The following is a 22,217-nucleotide window of genomic DNA, read 5'->3' on the forward strand; positions in this document are numbered from 1 at the left end:
GACTCGATCCCAGGACCCTGAGATCATGATCTGACCCAAAGGCAGATGCTCAACCACTAAGCCACGCAGGCATCCCTGTATTCCTGTTATTAACCATGGCAACAACTACACTTACCTTTCATCAAAGTACACCACAATGCTGCCTTATTTTTGTGTGTGTGAGGTTCGCCATGCTCTCTAGATCTTTTTCTTTTGTTATCTCAAATAGAAGGAAATTCCTAATTGTATTTTTCACAGTTCCTCTTCCTCCCCTCCCTCCTCCTTCTTTTGTGGACCTTTCTTTTTTTTTTCTGAGCATTTTTCCCCCAGCCCTTTTTTAAACAACAAAGTGAAAGATTTAGACGAGGAAAACTAATTTCAAACCCTAAATGTGTACAAAATTGCCCACCAACATCTGTGAATAGATCAGCATATTTTTCCCCAAGGCATTTCATAAAATCTTTTAACAATATCTTCAGCATGATTTACAGGGATTTGAGCATTTTTTCCACCCACGTGTTTAGCCATACTATTTATTAAATTGCACGTCTTTATGCTTCAGCACATCTTGTACTGACTATCCAGTGAGAAGAGTCTTTAAATGTTTTATTAATGCCTCATTCATTTATAGCCTGTACCTTCCTTGCTCTCACCACTGTTGCATTATGTGCTGCATGAATGAATATTTATTTGGCTCAGCCTTAGGTTTATAAAATCTGCTACTTAAGTCTTATTTTGTAATTAGGACTTCTCTCTGTGATTTTATTCCTCTTTTTTCCAGTTTTTTCTTTTTCCTCTCTACTTCACTCAAGACTAAAAATAATACATATAAATTTTCTATCTGCTTCATATGCTAGATTTTTTCTTTTCTTTTCTGATTTTCTGCTGAGACTTGCTATGATCAGGATACCCTGAATCCCTTTTATATTATCAGGTTAGCTGTAAAATAGAATTGAGAGGAATGTACCTAGCTCTCTTTGGGCTATGAAAAAAACAAAGTCTCCATATTAAGCAAAATTGCAGAAAATATATTAGTACCTGAAGAAGACTAATGGAGTTTCATGTTTTTCAAAATTGGCTAGGAGAGATGATTCTCAATTTTTTCTTGGATCTTTCTGGCCAGTACAAGGGCTGGGATGGGTTCCTACTCTTGATAGCATTGACCAGGACTCCACCCAAAACCTGAAAACGGATCCTTTCTACAAGAGAATGTTTGATTTTATAAGAGAGGAGTTTGTCCTGCAGCCTCCTCATGCCCAGGAGTACAACCAACCCCATGCCCTGCAAAGAGCAACATCATTTTGTGTTAAGGAATGAGAGAATCAATAACATACTGTGCACTGACACAGGTGTCAGGTGAGGTTGGTGTTTTCCAGCCATCCTGGCTGATTGGCACAACACTCCCGACCCCCTGAGACTCATTATTATTTTATCAAAGATTGTTGGCAAAGTTAAAGGTTTATAACTATTAAATATTAAGGTGGAACTAAAATTCAAATCCAGGTTTTTCTAATTCCTTATCTCAACCTCTTCCCACCATTCCTCTATGATGGCATCTTCTTATCTGTTAACCCTGATACCAAGAGGACAAACACGTAACAATAGAGTATATAACTGCCATTTAACTCTAATGTATTCTTGTCCCCAGATTTTGGCTTTTTTTTTTTTTTTTTTTTTTTTTTTTGGCTTTTTGGCTTTTTGGTATAAATCCTTGCTTCGTTCTTTACAGTCTTGTTCAATTTTGATCTTATTTAAGTATGTTAGATGAATGTTGCTGTTTTGAAATTGGAATTATTCAGAAATCAGGGTTTATTCATATGAATATGTCTTAGAGCTTACTTGGGTAGGTGGGCTGCCCCACTCAAATTGCCACTAAGCCACTGCTGATGAAGGGAACGTTCCCTGCAGGTAGTCAGAATCCTCTGGTTCTGGCATCGGGAGTGATCCAATGCCTTCCCCTCCATGTGGGTGATAGCTATCTCTCCCTTAATTCCTCCAATGTGATCATTGTCCATTTGGTCTCCTTTTCCTGCTGTGGGAGTTGCTGTCCTTGTATGCTTGCTGGTTCCTCTGGCAACTCCCCACTGTTCTCTGAGGGGTATGCCTTGGTCTAGAAAAGAGCTCAAACTCAAAGCACTTACAGCTCTGGTAAAACTGTACATTCTGATTCAATATATCCGAAGCAAGACCTGAGATCTTTCTTTATGAAATAGCTCCAGGTGATGCCAGTGCTGCTGGTTGGCAGACCCCCTTCTGAGCAGCAAAGTTTGAGAAGCTGCACCCTGCCCTACCCTATAGCATAGGCTATTCCCAATTATCCAGATTACCCAGTGGAAGCCAATTTACAGATAAACATAATGGTAAAAACAAGGCCATAGTCAGCCCTTGATTATCCAGGAAAAAATTAACTGTGACAGCTGCAGCAGAAACCTGGATCAAAGGGGCCAATCTCCCTAGCAGGTGTCCTTAATCAGGTTGATAATTAGGCACCAGTTAATTAGAATTTCTGACTGTCACAGTCCCAAAGAATGCCAACTGGGTGGGTGGGCAGCCCAGGAATGGCACAGAACAACAGTTGAGAGAACCTGAAGCCCAGATAGCCCAGGATGTTACGGGAGGGAACTGGGACTGACCATGAGCACTAACTGGGAAGGATAGAGCTTGCAACAATAATGAATCCACAAAAGGAGACCCTAAAACAGCACAGAGGTGATAACATTCAATAGAATGATATCTGAAAGTTGGCTTCCGAGGGGTCCCATCGTGACAAAATAGGGGATCCTGCAATCTGGCCTTGGGGTACTCACCCACTACACTTCTCAGACTCTATATGTATCTAAAATCCTGGGAGTCAAGTCTACTGACCACTGCCATGTTCATGATGTGTAATCTGACTCGCTTCTCCCAATTGGGAACATCACTATAGATGCCATAAATTACTCTGAAATGATATAATCTTGATCATTCTAATTTTGATAATCCTTCTATCTTGACCCTTTATGCTTTATAAGCATTTCCATGATACTAGCTTATTTGATCCTGAAAACAACTTGGGATTTAACAGAGCACTGGTCATCACCTCATTTATACATAAGGGAATTGAAGCCCCAAATCACAGAGTAACAGTTTATAATTGAAACTAGAATCCATGTTTCTTTATTCCCAGGCTAGTCATCTTTTCATCATGTTGCCTGCATTGTCATTTCTCTTACCATTCATACAGTACACCAGAATAGTTTTAGATTAATCTTAGTGAAGATCCTGAAGAAAACTTTAAAATATCAGTTTCTTTTTTTTGGCTTTTTCTGGGATGCCGGGGAGAAGAAAAGCTGTTTGTTTAAGTAGTTTCCTTCCATGGACTTACTTCATTTATTTATCAGATTAAGTTTAAGCTGAGATAAACTTAGATCCTCAAAGAGCAGAGGGATCGTTTCTGTTTCAGTAGTAAATATTGTGGATATGGGAAGGTTTATTCTCTATTATTCTATGCATGCAAAAATTATATATATTTATCCCCATGATCCTCTAACAATCTACTCCAACTCTTTATTTGGAGGCACAGTTTGAATCATGGAGCAGGGAAGGGAATCCCAAACAGAACAGAATGCTCATGGACTTTAGGAGACAGATAGGAGTACAGGTCACTGGAAGTTGTGGGGCAGAGTACAAGAGAGAAAAGGGTAACAAAATAAAAGATACAAAGAGCCACAGAAATTTGCATGAGTGTCTCCTTGTATCTTTCCTGAATTATAAGATAGTGTGTACAGGATGAAACTACATGAGATATGGCAAAGGTCAGAGAGTAATGAGCTGAATGGTTCCCAGAATTCACACAATCCTAGAAATTATACAAGTTCACCATTAGCCGAAGAGTCCTCCTTTGTTATTCAAGGAATTCAAATAAAGGCAACTCCAGATGAATCATAACAAAGCTTAAAAGAAACATCAAAAGAAGCTGAAAATAACCTACCAGAAAAATGCCCTACACATTTGAGAACAAACAAAAATCCAGGGATGCCTGGGTGGCTCAGTGGTTGAGCATCTGCCTTTGGCTCAGGTCGTGATCACAGGTTCTGGGATTGAGTCCCGCATCAGGCTCCCCTCAGTGAGCCTGCTTCTCCCCCTGCCTGTGTCTCTGTCTGCCTCTCTCTGTGTCTCTCATGAATAAATAAATCTTAAAAAAAACTTTTTAAAGTCCAGATACTTACCAAAAAAAAAATTATAATTTCCAGCATCCAATTAAGAATTACCAGAGAAGCCAGGAAACAGAAAAATGTGACCCATAACTAGGAGAAAAATTAGACAATAGAAACAGATCCAGAAATGATAGAAATGATGGAATTGACAGAGAAGTACATTAAAATGGCTACTATAATTCTGTTTATGTTGTTTAAAAGAAAATATTAATATAGTAAAGATAGAAATGAAAAACATATAAAGAACTAAATGGACTTTCTTTTTTTCTGTTATTGTCACAAATTTATTTATTTGTTTATTTAGTATATTTTTTAACTAAGCTATGTATTAAAATGCCATTTTACATAATTATTTCCAGAAATCTGTTCTTCTGCATGTAGGTTTGGGTAACCTCTGGTATAACATTCACACACGCACACACACACACACACACACACACACATTTTTTTGTATATTTTTTTATTGGAGTTTGATTGCCAACATATAGTATAACACCCAGTGCTCATCCAATCAAGTGCCCCCCTCAGTGCCCATCACCCAGTCACCCCCACCCCCCATCCATCTCCCCTTCCACTACTCCTTGTTCGTTTCCCAGAGTTAGGAGTCTCTGATGTTCCATCACCCTCTCTGATATTTCCCACTCATTTTCTCTCCCTTCCCCTTTATTCCCTTTCACTATTTTTTATATTCCCCAAATGAATGAGACCATATAATGTTTGTCCTTCTCCGATTGACTTAGTTCACTCAGCATGATGCCCTCCAGTTCCTGGTGGGTATTTGTCGTTTCTAATGGCTAATATTCCATTGTATACATAGACCACAGCTTCTTTATCCCAAATGGACTTTATTGAGATTAAAAACAATCTCTGAGACTATTGGGTGGGGGAGGGGGAGAGGCTGGAAAGATGGTAGAATGGGAGGACCCTAAACTCACCTTGTCCCACAGGTACAACTAGATAACATTCACATGAGCAAAAATAACCACCCAAATTATCTGAAGGCTGGCAGACCAAGAACTCCACAACAAAGATAGAGAAGGCCACATAAAAGAAAGGTAGGAAGGGTGAAGACATGGTTTGGGACTGAAATGGAACATGGCTGTCCATGGTGGGATGGGGGCAGGTGGCATGGAGAAGGGCGAAAAACAGACTATCACACTAGGGATTCATTTTCTGTACTGGGAAAATGAATCCCTATAACATTTGGTTTTGAAAACTGAGTGAGGCCAATCTCATGAGTTCTTAGAACCAGCAGGATTTAAAGCCTGGAATTTTAAAAATTGGAGGGCTTGGCTCTGGGGGAGCCTGAAGGACATTAAGAAGCTGAGACCCCACCCTTCAGGAGACAGCATGGTAAACAACAGAGATATAGCAGGGAAGAAGCAGTTTGAAAAACTGTCATGGGCAGAAGAGAGGGAGAGTGTTTACTCATCTCAGAGCATGGCCCAGAGAGGCAAGAATCATGAGGAGAACCCCAGGAAAAAAAGAGCTGGCAGGTACCATCTCCTTCCTCTGACCAGCATAAACACAGTACCACCTGTGGGAACCAGTGTGGCACCAGCACTCCCTACCTAACTTGCTTACACCAAAGCTCCCCACAATGTTTCAGCAGATCCCCCCTCCCTAGTCATGCTTGCCTCAGTCCTGGCCGTGGGGCCCCTACCCCAAGAAGAACAGCAAAAACTTGCCAGCACTGTTTTCCCACATGCAACTTTTTACATGGCCGAGTTTCCAGTGGCAGTGGTGGCAGATCTCATTTTGCAAGCAGACCAGCACAGACCTTGTTAAAATGTACTCCACTTGGCCAGGGACCAAGCACTGCTTGCTCACCACAGGCAAAGACAGCCTCTGCAGACAACTGGACTCAAAGGAAAAGTGGCCAGGACTAAATAGCAGGGCATAGGCAACACACATAGGAGTCACTCTGTGAAGCACCAGGTCCTAGGGAACAGGGGACACCACACTGCAGGGCATTACAGGACCTTTTCTTCATAAGGTCATTACTTTCAAGAGCAAAATATGTAGCTGACTTTTCTAATATACACAGACACAGAGTTAGACAAAATTGGGAGACTGAGGAGTATCTCCCCAGTGAAAGACCGGAACCAAACCACAGCAATAGACCAAAGTAAAAAGGATATAAGTAATATGACTAATAGATTTTATTTTTTAAAAAGATTTTATTTATTTATTTATTTGCAGAGAGAGAGCACACAAGGAGGGGGAGTGGCAGGCAGAGAGAGATGTAGAAGCAGACTCCCCACTGAGCAGGGAGCCTGATGCAGGGCTCAATCCCAAGACCTGGGATCATGACCTGGGCTGAAGGCAGATGCTTAACCAATTGAGCCACCCAGGTGCTCCACCTGATAGAGATTTTAAAGTAATGATCATAAAGACACTCACTGGACTTGAGAAGAGAGTGGAGGACATCAGTGAGACCCTTTACAAAGAGATAACAAAGAACTCATCAAATATAAAGAACATAATAAATGAAATTAAAAATACACTTGATGGAAGGCTAGATGAAGCAGAGAATTAATGACCTGGAAGACAGAGTAATGGAGAGTAAAAGTGCTGAGCAAATCAGAGGGAAAAATATGCAAATTGAGAATAGTCTTAGGGAAATCATAACTCCATCAAACATAATAACATTCATATTATAGGAGTCCCAGGAGAAGAAGAGAAAGGGGGTAGAAAATTTATTTTAAGAAATAATAGCTGAAAAATTCCCTAATCTGGGGAAAGAAACAGATATCCAGGTCCAGGAGGCACAGAGATTTCCCCTAAAAAAGATCAACCCAAGGAGGTCCACAAGACACACTGTAATAAAGTAGTGCTAAAGAAAAAAATTTGAAAAAAAAAAAGAAAAAAATTTGAAGGCAGCAAGAGAAAAGAAAACAATTACATACAAGGGAAACCCCAAAGGCTGTCAGCAGATTTTTTTTTTTTTTTTTTTGTCAGCAGATTTTTCAGCAGAAACTTTGCAGGCCAGAAGAAAGTAGCATGATAGATTCAGAGTGCTAAAAGGGAAAACTCTGTAGCCAAGAATACTCTATCCAGCAAGGCTATCATTCAGAAGAGAAGGAGAGATAAAAAGTTCCTAGATAAACAGAAGCTAGGGGACTTCATGACTACTAAACCATCCCTACATGAAATATTAAAGGGGACTTTTAAATGGAAAGGAAAGACCATAAGTGAGAGTATGAAAAGTTAAAAACACAAAGGCAGTAAAAACAAGTATTTCTGTAAAAATCAGTCAAGGGATTCATAAAATAAAAGGGTGTTAACTATGGCACCATATACCAAACTCATATACCTAGAACAAGGGTGGGAGAGAAGAGTAAAAACTGGGTTCAAACTTGAGCAACTATCAACATAATATAGACAGTAATATGGAGAATATGTTATATACAAACCTATGGTCACCAAAAATTAAAAACCGGTAATAGATATGCAAAGAATAAAAAGAAAGGAATCCAAGGATAACACTAAAGAAAGCCAATAAACCAGGAAAGAGATCAAGAGAAGAAAGGATCAGAGAAAAACTACAAAAGCAACCACAAAACAAGTAACACAATGGCAATTAATACCATTGAGGTATATATTATATGTAAATTTATATAATAAATAAATTATTGAGGATAATACTCAATAAGTATTACTTATTGAGTAATAGTCACTCAATAAGTAATTGAGTAATTACTCAATAATTACTTTGAATGTAAATGAACTAAATGCTCCAATCAAGAGACATAGGATAACAGAGTAGATTTAAAAAAAATAAGACTTATCTATATTCTGCCTATAAGAAACTCATTTCAGACCTAAGGCACCTGCAGATTGAAAGTGAGGGGATGGAGAAACTATTATCATGCAAATGATGTCAAATGAAAACTGGGGTAGCAATACTTATATCAGACAAAATATACTATAAAACACAGACTGTAACAAGAGAAAAAGAAGGATACTCTATAATAATAAATAGGAAAACCCAACAAGAGGATGTAACAATTATAAATATTTATGTACCCAACACAGAAGCACCCAAATACATAAAACAGTTAAGAAACAAATATAAAGGAACTAATAGAGAGTAATAAAACAATAGTAATGGACTTTAATAATCCACTTAACCTGGATGAACAGATCACCCAAACAGAAAATCAACAAGGAAACAGTAGCTTTGAATAACGCACCAGATGGATGTCAGATGGATTTAACAGATATATTCAGAATAGTCCATCCTCAACCAGTAGAATACACATTCTTTTCAAGTGCATATGGAGAATTCTCCAGAATAGATCACAATTAGGCCACAATACAAGTCTCAAAAAATTCAAAAAGATCAAAGTCATACCATGCATCTTTTCTGATCACAACACTATGAAACCAGAAAACAACTACAAGAAAAAAAAATCTGGAGAGAACATAAATACATGGAAGTTAAATAGCATGCCACCAAGCAATGAATGGGTCAACCAAGAAATCAAAGAAGAAATAAAAAATTATGTGAAAATGAAAATACAATAATGCACAACCTTTGAGATGCAGCAAAAGTAGTTCTAAGAAGGATGTTTATAGCAATAGAGGCTTACCTTAAGACGCAAGAAAAATCACAAATAAAAAATCTAACTTCATGCCTGAAGGAGCTAGGAAAAGAACAAATAAAAGAACAAATGAAACCCAAAACCGTATAAGGCAGGAAATAATAAAGATTAGAAAGAAAGAAATGATACAGAAACTAAAAACAAAAAAACAAAAAAATCAGTAGAACAGATCGATGATTGAACTGATTCCTTGAAAAGATCAACAAAATTGATAAGTCTAGGTTTCATGTTCAAAGCCAGACTCATCAAAAAGAGAGGGAGGGGTACCCAAATAAACAAAATCAGAAATGAAAGAGGAGAAATAGCAATAGCCACCATAGAAATACAAAGTATTATAAGAGAATATTATGAAAAATTATATCTCACCAAGTCAGACAACATAGAAAGAATATGTAAATTTCTCAAAACATACTACCTACCAAAACTGAAGGAGGGAGAAATAGAACATCTGAAGAGACTTATTACCAGCAATGAAATTGAGTCAGTAATCAAAAAACTCCCAACAAATAAAAGTCCAGGACCAGATACCTTTACAGGGGAATTCTACCAAACATTTAAAGAAGAGTTAATCCTTATTCTTCTCAAGCTATTCCAAAAAGTAAAAGAAAAATAACTTCCAAATTCATTATATGAGGCCAGCATCATCCTGATGCCAAAACCAGATAAACACACTACAAAAAAGAGAGAGAACTACTGGCCAATATCTCTGATAAACAGAGATGCAAAAAATCCTCAACAAAATACTAGCAAACCAAATCCAGCAATACATTAAAAAAAAAATCATTCACCATGGTCATGTGGGATTTATTCCCAGTATGAAAGTATGGTTCAATATTCACAAATCAATCAACATGATACATCATATCAATAAAAGAAAGGATAAAAACCACATGACCATTTCAATAGATACAGAAAAAGCATTTGACAAAGTATAATATCCATTCATGTTAAAAAAAATCTCAAGAAAGTAGGCTTAGAGGGAACATACTTCAACATAATAATGGCTTTATATGAAAAAACCCACAGCTAATATTATACTCAATGTGGAAAACTTTAGAGCTTTTTCCCTAAGGTCAGGAACAAGACAAGGATGTCCACTCTCACCACTTTTATTCAACATAGTACTTCGAAGTCTTTACCACAGCAACTGGACAACAAAAAGAAATAAAAGGCATCCAAACTGCTAAAGAAGAAGTAAAACTGTCACTATTTTCAGATGACATATTATATATAAAAAAACCTAAAGACTCCACCAAAAAATCTATGAGAACTGATAAATGAATTCAGTTAAGTCACAACAAACAAAATCAATGTACAGAAACCTATTGCATTCCCCTACACTAATAAAGCAACAGAAAGGGAGAGTAAGAAAACATTCCCATTTACAATTATACCAAAAAGAATAAAATGTCTAGGAATAAACAACCAAAGAGGTGACAGATCTGTACTTTGAAAACTATAAAACATGGGCAAAAGAAATTCAAGACAAAACAAAGAAATGGAAATGCTCATGGATTGGAAGAACAAATATTGTTAAAATGTCTATACTACCCAAAGCAATCTACAAATTTAATGCAATCCCTATTAAAATACCAACATCATTTTTCACAGAACTAGAACAAACAATCCTGAAATTTGTATAGCATCACAAAGACCTCAAATAGCCAAAATAATCTTGAAAAAAAGAAACAAAACTGAAATGTGTCAAAACTCTAGACTTCAAATGATATTACAAATCTGTAGTAATTAAAACAGTATGATACTGGCATAAATATATACACATATATCAATAGAACAGAATGGTAAACCTAGAAATATACCCACAATTACATGGTCAATTATTCTTTGACAAAGCAGGAAAGAATATCCAGTGGAAAAAAGACAACCTCCACAACAAATGGTATTGGGAAAACTGGACAGCTACATGTAAAAGAATGAAGCTGGACCACTTTCTTACACCACACACAAAAATAAACTCAAAATTGATTGGGACGCCTGGCTGGCTCAGCGGTTGGGTGCTTGCCGTCACCTCAGGTCATTATCCCTGGATCCAGGATCAAGTCCCGCATCAGGCTCCCTGCGAGGAGCTTGCTTCTTTCTCTGCCTGTGTCTCTGCCTCTCTCTGTCTCAGTCTGTGTCTCTCATGAATAAATAAATAAATCTTTTTTAAAAAATAAATAAACTAAAAATTGATTAAAGACCTAAATATGAGACCTGAAACCATAAAAATCCTAGAAGAGCACAGGCAGTAATTTTTCTAACATCAGAGAAAAGAAAACAAAACAAAAGCAATGTTGTTGTTTTTTTTTCTTTTTTTTGAAGATATTTCTCCTGAAGCAATGGAAATAAAAGCAAAAATAAACTATTGGATTACATCAAAATAAAATGTTTCTGCACAGTGAAGCAAAACCGAAAGACAACCTACTGCATGAAAGAAGGTATTTGCCAATGACATATTTGATACAGGGTTAGCATTCAAAGTATATAAAAGAACATATACAACTCAACACCCAAAAGACAAATAATCCAATTAGAGAATGGGCAGAAGCCATGAACAGAATTTTCTCCAAAAAAGACATCCAGATGTTCAACAAGACACATGAAAAATGCTCAACATCATTCATCATCAGGGAAATGGAAATCAAAACTATAATGAGTTATCACTTCACACCTGTCAGAATGGCCAAAATCAATAACACAAGAAACAACAGATGTTAGTGAGGATGTGGAGAAAAAGGAGCCCTTGTGCACTGTTGGTTGGAATGCAAAGTGGTGCAGCCACTGTGGAAAACGGTATGAAGATCCCTGAAAAGGTTAAAAATAGAACTATCCTACAATCCAGTAATTGCATTACTAGGTATTTACCCCCCAAATACAAAAACACTAATTCAAAGGGATAATTAAACCGCTATGTTCATTGTTGCATTATTTACAATAGTCAAACTATGGAAGCATCCAAGTGTCCATCCTTAGGTAAATAAAGAAAAGGTGATATATAGATACAATTGAATATTATTTAGCAATAAAAAAGAATAAAATCTTGGATGGAGCTAGAGAGTATAATGCTAAACAAAATAAGTCAGTCAGAGAAAGACAAAGACCATGTGACTTCACTTATATGTGGAATTTAAGAAACAAAACAAATGAGCAAGGGAAAAGGAGAGAGAGAGAGAGAAACCAAGAAATAGGCCCTTAATTATAGGGAACAAATTGATGGTTACCAGAGGGGAGATGAGTAGCGGGATGGGTGAAAAAGGTGGTGGGATTAAAGAGTATAATTATTATGATGAGCACTGAATAATGTTTAAAACTGTTGAATCACTATATTGTACACCTGAAATGAATATAACACTATATGTTAACTATACTGGAATTAAAATTATAAACTTAATAAAAATAATTGCTATTGGATTTTAAAACATTCAAAGTTGTAGTCCCTATTATTAGAATTGAGAACATTTACATTAAAACTGTAAATTAAATTTTATTAAATTTAAATTACTCCCAGGATGCCTGGGTGGCTCAACAGTTGAACATCCGCCTTTGACTCAGGGCGTGATCCCCAGATCCGGAATTGAGTCTTACATCCAGCTCCCTGCATGGAGTCTGCTTCTCCTTCTGCCTATGTCTCTGCTTCTCTGTGTGTGTGTCTGTCATGAATAAATAAATAAAATCTTTAAAAAAAAATAAATTTAAATTACTCCCAAATAGCCATAATTAACCATTGGGTGACCTGGCACTTTTTTCTGTGCTTAAAATTATTTCTAATTTTGTGTTTAAACAATGGGTTTGATTTTACATAAGCATTTTGAAGCCTGCTTTCTTTCATTAAGAATATTTCACGGAACTTTCTCATGTCAATGGACTTCATGTACTTTGGGACATTTAGTGGCTGCCTACTTCTTGATCCATGACTTCCCGTTATATATTAAAGTAATGCTTTCTTGGTGACCATTTAGGTTGTCAAAATCAACTTTTCATCCATTAAGCAAAACATGACAAAATAACATCTTATAAGAATCATTCATTTCAAAGCTTCCTTTGAAATCCTGTCCTGCTTTTTGAAAGAGATTGTCACTTTTACTTTGAGCCCAATATAATCCTCTCTATAGAAGTTTTGGAAGTAATAACAGTATAAGGAGACAAAAAACAACAACAACAACAAAAAAAAACAAACAACCAATTAAAGTACTTAGATGTTCCCGTTCCCTGGGAGCAACACTATTCTTAATATTTGAAATATTTTCTCCTGGTCATTTTTCTATGCATATTAAATTTTGAGGTCATACTGTGTAATTTTGGTTTTATTTTTTATTTATTTTTAAAATATTTTATTTATTTATTCATGAGAGACAGAAAGGCAGACATAGGCAGAGGAAGAAGCAGGCTCCCTGTGGGGAGGCCAGCGTGGGACTTGATCCCAGGACCTTGGGATCATGATCTGAGTCAAAAGCAGATACTCAACCACTAAGCGACCCAGATGCCCCGTAATTTTGGTTTTATTTTTCAAATTTATGCATTTATTGAATATATTTCATTGTGTATCATCTCACAAGCAGTTATCTACGTCACAAAAAAGTCTTTTGTAATTCTTATTTCTAATAAGTGCATAACATTCCTTTAAAGGGTAAAAAAAAATCTCTGAAAATTAAAAAATTCACTGTATAGTAAAAAATGTATAGATTAGATCCTGCAAAAGAAAAGATTGGTGAACGTGAAGACATAGCAATAGATAGTAATAGAAACTATCCAAACTGAAGCACAGAGATACACAAGATTGAAAATAAATGACCAGAACCTCAGTGATCCATGGGACAATATCAAAAAGACTAGTGTACCTATTACTGAACTACCCAAAGGATAAAAGGAGGGACAGAAACATATTTGAAAGAATAATGGCCCCCAAATCCCCAAATTTGATCTAAACTATATACATTCATTGAGTCCAAGAAGCTCAATGAGCCCAAGAAGTGAAAACAAAACACATTAAGACACCTCAGTGTCAAAAAAGTGTTAAACAGAAAACCTTAAGAGCAATCAGAAGAAAAAAGACATATAACCAAAAGAGCAACAAAGAATAATCATGGACTTCTTATCAGAAACTATGCAAACCAGAGCAATGGAATGACATCTTTAAATTGCAGAAAGAAAGTAACTTTCAACTTAGAATTCTGTGATCACCAACAGTAATTTTCAAAATTAAAAAGAATTGAAGATTTTTTCCAGAATAAAATATCTAGGACAGAAGAGCACAAGGGTGGGGTGGAGAATAGAAGTATGTTGTAAGTTTCTTGAGTTATTATTGAGATTACATAATAATCTGCTATAGGTTAACATAACAACCAGTGTGAACATTTTCAAATGTAAATCAAATCATGTCATCCCTCTGCTTAAAACCCTCTAAGAGCATCCCACTTCACTCAAAATGAAAACTAAGGTCTACAACATCCTGTGTGGTTGGGTAGAAACTACTCCTAATGCCCATTACTACTGTGACCACAATTACTAATATATTGACAGAAATTCATGTTTGTGAGTCTTCTTTCTTTAATAAAGTTTCATCATAATTCATGATTATCTTTTCTCTGGAAATTATGAAATACACTTTTTAAGATTTAGGGCACATGCCAAGTAATGCCAGCCTCTTATTCCTTGCCTATAATGCGCTCTAACATAGCAAACAATTTCTTGCAAGTTCACATCACTCCCCTTTTGCCAAATAGTCTCTCCTAGAACTGAGGTTGGAGCAGAGGTTCCTGCTTATCGCCTTAATTTTCAAAATGATTTTTACAAAATAGAAACAAAATACCTTAAAATCACATTCTACTTGAGCAGACTTGAGCAGCTGCCAAGACACTGCACTTCTGTGATAATTTTGAGTTGTCCGAATTTTATAACCTGTGTCAGGCAGCTATAATCTGTCTGAGCATCTTTTCATGTATCTATTTGCTATCAATATATCTTCTGTAGCTGACTGTTCAAATCTTTGGTCTACTTTTTAAGTCAGTTATATGTTTTCCTATTATTGAGTTTCCTGTGTTCTCTGTATATACTTGATTAAAGTCCTTAATCAGACAGACACATAACTTAAAATTTTTCTTCAAGTCTGGGGCATATTTTTTTTAAAATTCAAGTTAGTTAACATATAGTATAGTATTGATTTCAGGAAGTGTGGGGGCATATCTTAGCAGTCTCTTTCAAAGAATAGAAGTTCTCAATTTTCATACATCCAATTTATCAATTCATCAATGCCCCAAACCACTAGGCACGCTGTGTCTTATATTTTTATAATTTATATTTTGGTTTATTATTCATTGCAATGAGGGAGAACACTTACTGTGGGGAATCATAGGTAGTCTTGGTGAAAGGATGTTAGAAAGAATCTGTTATGGGGCTTGGGGTTTGGTTGGGTAATATTAGCTTTGGCAGGTGAAATTCTGTAATTTAGGTTTTACTAAATCTTATTTAAAAGGAGAGCACACCAGAATGAGGATGAAGCTGCACTTGCTAAAGAAGTAGTTATCGGGATCCCTGGGTGGCGCAGCGGTTTAGTGCCTGCCTTTGGCCCAGGGTGTGATCCTGGAGACCCGGGATCGAATCCCACATTGGGCTCCTGGTGCATGGAGCCTGCTTCTCCCTCTGCCTATGTCTCTGCCTCTCTCTCTCTCTCTGTGACTATCATAAATAAATAAAAATTTAAGAAAAAAAAAAGAAGTAGTTATCATTCATTTTAGCTGGGAGAGGGGAATGGTTAATATTTTGTGAGTTACATAGTAACCTTGTTTTTGTGTTTTTTAAAAGATTTATTTACTTATTTTAGAGCAAGTGACCAGGGTGGGGAAGGGGCAAAGGAAGAAGGATAGACAATCCTCAAGCACTCCCCACTGAGCACAGAGCTTGACACAGGGGTTGATCCCAGGACCCTGAGATAATGACCTGAGCTGAAATCAAGAGCTGGCTGCCTAACTGACTGAGCCACCCTCTGATTCAATAGTGACCCAATAGTGACTTTGTTTTTGTTTCACTTTATCATGGTCTCAGGATGACTTTGTCTGATGTTGGTGTTTTATGAGATTGTTCATGTCCATTAGGAGAGCAACATTAACTAGCTGTGTGCACCAGGCTAGCTTTGTAATAATACTGAGGCCTCACTGTCAGACCAGATGTAAGAAACTCCTTTCTTTTATGGATCATGATTTTGCTGTTAAATATAATGCCCAGAGTCACAAAGGTTCTCTTCTATGCATTTTCCCCCCTATAAGTTCTGTAGTTTTACTTTGAGGTCAATAATCTTTTTAAAAAAGATTTATTTATTTATGATAGACATAGAGAGAGAGAAAGAGAGAGAGAGAGAGAGAGAGGCAGAGACACAGGAGGAGGGAGAAGCAGGTTCCATGTCGGGAGCCCGACGCGGGACTTGATCCCGGGACTCCAGGATCATGCCCTGGGCCAAAGGCAGGCACCAAATCGCTGAGCCACCCAGGGATCCCCTCAGGTCAATAATCTTTGAGTTGATTTTCATATATGATGCTTGGTATAGATCAAAGTTTTTTCTTCTTTTATTTCTCCCTCTCCTCCTCCTTTTCTTCCTCTTTTTTTGCCTATAAATAACCAATTAGTCCAGCAGTATTTGTTGAAAAGATTATCCCTTCTCCACTGTATAGGCTTTGCCAAGAATCAATTACCAATATATATATGTGTGGGTCTGTTTTTGGAATCTCTAACTTATTCCATGGATCTACTTGTTTATTTTGAAACCAAAACCATACTCTGTTGGTTATTGTTGCTTTTTATTGTAGAGTCTTGAAGACTCTGCTTTGTTCATTTTTTTAAAAGTAATTTTGGATATTTTAGGTAATGTGCATTTTCATGTGAGTTTCAGATGTAGCTTGCTAATTTCTACAAAAAGACATGCTGGGATTTTGATTTAGATAGTTTTGGGTTTATAGATCAATTTGGGGGAGATCCTTCAAAATATTTGAAGCAAAAACTGATAAAATCATAAGGTGAAATAAATTCATAATTATAGCTGGAGATTTCAATATCCTTCTCCCAAAAATCAAAAGAATATGTATGCTGAAAAGAGAATATTACCAATCAAGCTGATTGGTAATACTGGTCAGGTCTTCTATATCCTTATTGTAGAACATTTCACCTGTCAACAGAATACGTATTCTTCTCAAGTGCACATGGACATTTACTAATATACTACATATTTGAACCATCAAACAAGTCTCAATAAATTTTAAGAGATTCAAGAAGTCATACAAAGTATGTTCTTTGACTACAATGGATTGAAAATAGGAATCAGTAATAGAAAAGTATCTAGAAAATCCTCAAATATTTGGAAACTGAAGAACATACCTCTAAGTAACCCATAGAATGAATAATTGGAATGAATAATTAGATTTCTATATACTAGCAACAAGTGAAAATTGAAATCTTAAGACAATAGTATTTATGCTATGTCAAAAATTATGAAAAACTTAGGGATAAGTGTGAAAAAAAGCACAGCGTTGAGAGAAATCAGAGAAGACCTAAACAAATGGAGGGACACGTGTTAATCTTTAGTGTATCGTCTTTGTAGCTCTAATTTACTCAGCTTTTTTCTCCTAGCTTTCTGGTTGTGAATTTGTTGAATAAGCAATCTTTGGGTAAGTGAATTATTACTGTATAGAGAAAGTAGATAAAAATTCAAAAGGAGGGGCACCTAGGTGGCTCAGTCAGTTAAGCGTCTGCGTCTGCTCGTCTGCTGGGCTGGGGTCAAAATCCCAGGGATCTGGAATGGAGCCCTGGGACAGGCTCCCTGCTCAGTGGGGAGTTGGCTTCTCCCTCTTTCTCTGTTCCTTCCCTTGGCTTGTGCGCTGTCTCTCTCTCTCTCTCCTCTCTCTCACACACACACACATAAAATCTTTAAAAAAAAAAAACCCTCAAAAGTGATTAAAGAGAGAGTTTGGAATAATTCAGTAATGAGAAACAGATCAAAACCTACTTCGACTACAAATGTTATCAAAATAGAGAGCTGGGGTGGAAATCATTCATGGAAAGGGCTGGTGGTGGGATGGGAGGTGGTGGGATTGCCCTACATTGATCACAGGACTAGAAGGTTCGCCAAAGTTGTCTCTTTTTTTCCTATTGCTAATTAGTCTAATTTTTCTCTCCTTACCTAATGAGGAGGTATTTCCTCTTCCCCAAAGCCAGATTTGATTATTTTATATTTTCTTCAGTCATCAGTCTTAACGTTAAACCTCACCAATTTAGAACAGAGACATTCCGACCTGACACAATGAACATGCAGATTCTGGAATATTGCATTTTATTGCATTCACAGAATAAAATAAATGGTGAGACACTAGGCCTTATGTAGTGAAGAATTCTAAAAACTGGTTAATGAGCACAGAAGGGAACATTTAGTCCTTGCTTATACACCAACGTAGCTTTTAACTCCCTCCTTCCAGCAACTTCGGTCTGCAGAACCCCACGTTAGGAGACATTTTAAAAACTTCGATTTCTGCTTTCTAAATCAAGAGCACAGCACACCTGTCCGTCTCTCAGGTCCGTCCGGCCCCGGCACCCAGCATGGGCTCTCTTTACGTTCTCTATTAAAACTCTTGCTCTAAAATGTTTGGGTCTCAAATTTAAGAGGTCCCCGAGGAGGCTGGCTGGGGATCCGCTCAGCGCCTACTTCGGGCTCTCGCGTCCCTGGAGACAATTTCCCAAGTCAAATTCGCGGCGTGCGGGGCAACCGCCCGGTTCCCTTGGCAACGGCGGCCGCAGGTTGTGGGGGCGGCGGCGGCGGCGGCGGCGGCGGGAAGGAGCGCGCGGCGAGGGGCGCGTGGAGGCGGGGCGGGGCGGGGCGGACGCGCACGCACACAGGCGCGGGGCCGCCGGGCTCTCACGGGCCGCCTGGCCTACGGGAGCGAGCCGGCGACGACGGGGGCGCCTCGCGCGCGGGGCGCGGGGCTCGGGGCGCGGGGCTCGGGGCGCGGCCTGCGGCCTTCGGCGTGCGCCCGCCCGGCCCGGGGTGTGGGCCCGCGGCACCTGCCGCCCCGCCCCTGGGGGACCCCGCCCCGCCCCGCCCCGCCCCTCCCCCAGGCGCGGGGCTCTCGCGGAGGGCGGCGGGCGGCGGAGCCTCCTCTCGCGTCCGGCCTGCGGCGCCACAGCCCGCGGCGATGAGCCCCGAGCCGGTCCCGCCGCCGCCGCCGCCCCCGCCCCCGCGCCCCGGCGGCGACTGCGGGGAGCCGCTGGCCCAGCGCCTGGAGAGGGCCGACGAGGCCTTCCGCGCCGGCGAGTACGGGGCGGCGGCGGAGCTCCTCCGCTCCGCGCTGGCGGGGCTGGCGGGGCTGGCGGGGCTGGCGCAGCCCGAGCGCGGCCTGTGCCTGCGGCTGGGAGACGCGCTGGCCCGCGCGGACCGTCTCCCCGAGGCCCTGGGCGCCTTCCGCGGCGCCGCGCGGCTCGGCGCGCTGCGGCCCGAGGAGCTGGGGGAGCTGGCGGGCGGCCTCGCGCGCGCCCTGGGCCGGCGCGAGGGGCGGCTGCGGGCGGGGCGGCCGGGCGGCGCCCCCGGGGAGGCGCGCGGGGAGGCGCGCGGGGAGGCGCGGGGGGAGCCGCGGGAGCTGCTGGGCTGCCCTCGCTGCCGGCGGCTGCTGCACAGGCCGGTGACCCTGCCGTGCGGGCTGACGGTGTGCAAGCGCTGCGTGGAGCCGGGGCCGGCGCGGCCGCCGGCGCGGCGAGTCAACGTGGTGCTGAGCGGCCTGCTGGAGAAGTGCTTCCCGGCCGAGGGCCGCGTGCGCAGGCTGGCCGGCCAGGCGCGGAGCCTGCAGCGCCAGCAGCAGCCCGACGCCGCGCTGCTCAGGTGCGACCAGGCGCTGGAGCTCGGTAAGTCGGCCCGCGGAGCTGCCCGCCAGCCCGCGCAGGTGGCCCCCTTCCGAAGGGGGGAAGGCGAACCGGCGCCCGAGGGGGCCAGCGGCAGAGGCAGGTGCGCCCCCGGGCCGTCCTGTGCCGGACCTCCGCCTCCTTCCCCAGTGGCCGTGAGGCCGGCACCGCCTTCCACCCGGTCTCCGCCGCCCGGGAGTGGCGGGATGACCCGGTGTTTTTATTTGTCCTGCAGGAAAGTGCAGCACCCTAGAGGCACGCGGACGGGGGAGTGCCTTGTGCCGGGGCAGGATTTGCTCTGGGGGTTTCAAGTAAGGAATCCAGGAAGGAGGATCCTTTTCCGTTGTGCTTTTATTATTTGCACATTCTCTCTCAAAGGGCATTAGATGTCCTTAGGGTTTATTAGTTAAATTAACTAGTGTGTGTTTAATTTTTAAAAGTTACTGAAATTCGTGGCCAGCACCAGGCTCTCTGATTCTCTTCCCACCTGTTAAGAATATGTCATTTAAAAAGTCCAAACTTGGGGATCCCCGGGTGGCTCAGCGGTTTAGCGCTGGTGTCAGCCCAGGGCGTGATCCTGGAGACCTGAGATCCAGGCCCACATCAGGCTCCCTGCGTGGAGCCTGCTTCTCCCTCTGCCTGCCTCTCTCTCTCTCTCTCTCTCTCTCTCTCTCATAAATGAATAAATAAAACCTTAAAAAAAAAAAAAAGACCAAACTTCCTGTCATTGTACTTGATTCCCACTGCATATACTCTATTGACAATTTTTGGGGGGTGGTGAAGTCTATGTGGAGGGTGATTCGGATTCCCTGGTTCTGCTACAGGTTATGTGTGAGTTAAATCACCAGCCAAGAAGACTTCGCTTATTTTTTTTGTTACTAAAAGAATCTTGTGTGCTCTATTCATTATGCATTTTATTTTAAATTTAGAGTTAAGGTTTTCCCTTTTAGAAGATACACTTGTATTTAATTTGGGGGATTCTTTGTTGGATAGAGCAGTTAAACTGTATTATATAACAAATATCCTGTACCATTTTTGCAGCTTGTATCCATATTTTAACAGGCTGTATATTTTTGTATTTTCATCTATCATGTTTTATATATGTAGTGTTGAGCAACACTATCCAGTGGAAAAATTGTGTAAGCCACATATGTAATTTTTAAATTTCTGGTAGCCACGTGTAAAAGATGAACAGAAGCAGATAACATTTATCTTAATATTTTTAAACCTATATTATCGAAAATACTATTCAACATATCTTCAATGTAAAGTATGGAGATTTTACTTTTTTTTCAAACAGATCTTCCAAATGCATTGTAATTTTTACATGTACTGCCAACTTCAATTTGGATACAAAATTTTCATCAGAAATCCCTCCTGTATGTTTCAGTTTCATAAAACTTAGTGTTGAAAAAGTAGATTGCCATGTTGAAATTGTTCCAGATTAACTTAAAAGCTTTCCACTAGTCAATGGAATATCAGCTTTTAAAATTAACTTTCAGTTAGTTAAATTTAAAAAGTCCGTGTCTCACTTCCTTTGTCATTCCAACACCATTTCATTTGCCCTAGTGGCTATTGTCTCAGTAAGTATAGAACAGATAGAAACAGTTGCTGGGGTGCCTGGGTGGCCCAGTCCATTAAGCATCTAACTCTTGATTTTGACTCAAGTCATGAGCTCTGGGTTTGTGAGATCAAGCCCAGCTTCAGGCTCCCTGCTCAGCAGGAGTCTCCCCCTCCCCCTCCCCCTCCCTCTGCCATACCCTCCCTCTCCCTGCTTATGCTTTCTTTCAAATAAATAAATCAGAAATAAAAACAGCTGCTAGAAGTGTAGAAGATCACAATACCAGCTGTTGGAGAAGATGGAGGAAATGAGAACCATCATATGTTGCAGATGGGTCTGCAAATTATACACCTGGAAAATTGGTAGTATCTGAAGTGTTAAATAGAATATTGGCCAAGCAGTTTCAATAAGGTACATATATATGTGCACTGAAAGAATGTACAAGAATGTGCAAGAGCTTATATCCTTATGTAGAGATACCCCTGAAGTGGAAACAACACACATGTCCAATAAATGGAATGAATGACTAAATATATTATGCCTTTTGGAATACTGTACAAAAAGAAAGTAAACCAGCTACAGCTACACATTACAACATGGACAAATCACAAACATAATGTTGGGTGAAAGAAGTCAGACTCAAAAGCATTTTTACCATATGATTCTATTTATCTATAAATCCAAACAGACAAAATCACAATAGCATGTTGTAGGTAAGGGCAGTGGTTACCTTTGGGAAACAAAATATTAGCAGATTGAATCCAGTGATACACTTAAAACGGGTCACAATCAAGTAAAATGTTATTTCATCTAATCATTGTGTCTCAACTAATGTAATTCACTACATCTGTAGAATAGAGAAAAATCATATAAGCTGTGTTAAAATCTTTCAGGGAAGTAGGAGTACAAGGGAACTTTCTTAATATGTTAGAGTATCTACAAAAATCTGTAGCAGGGAAATACAAATTAAAACCACAATAAGATACCATCTCTCACCTGTGA

The 22,217-nt window shown here is 39.9% G+C and overlaps 1 protein-coding gene across 1 annotated transcript in view; it reads left to right on the top strand.

Moving 5' to 3' along the window:
* Positions 1 to 18,939: 18,939 nt before the first annotated feature.
* Positions 18,940 to 22,217, top strand: part of LONRF2 (LON peptidase N-terminal domain and ring finger 2) — a 46,818-nt gene continuing 43,540 nt past the window's right edge. The window contains exon 1 of the mRNA XM_077915031.1: positions 18,940 to 19,657. Within this exon, the coding sequence (XP_077771157.1) occupies positions 18,955 to 19,657 (703 nt within the window). The 5' untranslated portion in view covers positions 18,940 to 18,954. The remainder of the gene's footprint in view (positions 19,658 to 22,217) is intronic.

This window comes from Canis aureus, chromosome 11 (genome assembly GCF_053574225.1).
Source record: "Canis aureus isolate CA01 chromosome 11, VMU_Caureus_v.1.0, whole genome shotgun sequence".
Lineage (NCBI taxonomy): Eukaryota > Metazoa > Chordata > Mammalia > Carnivora > Canidae > Canis > Canis aureus.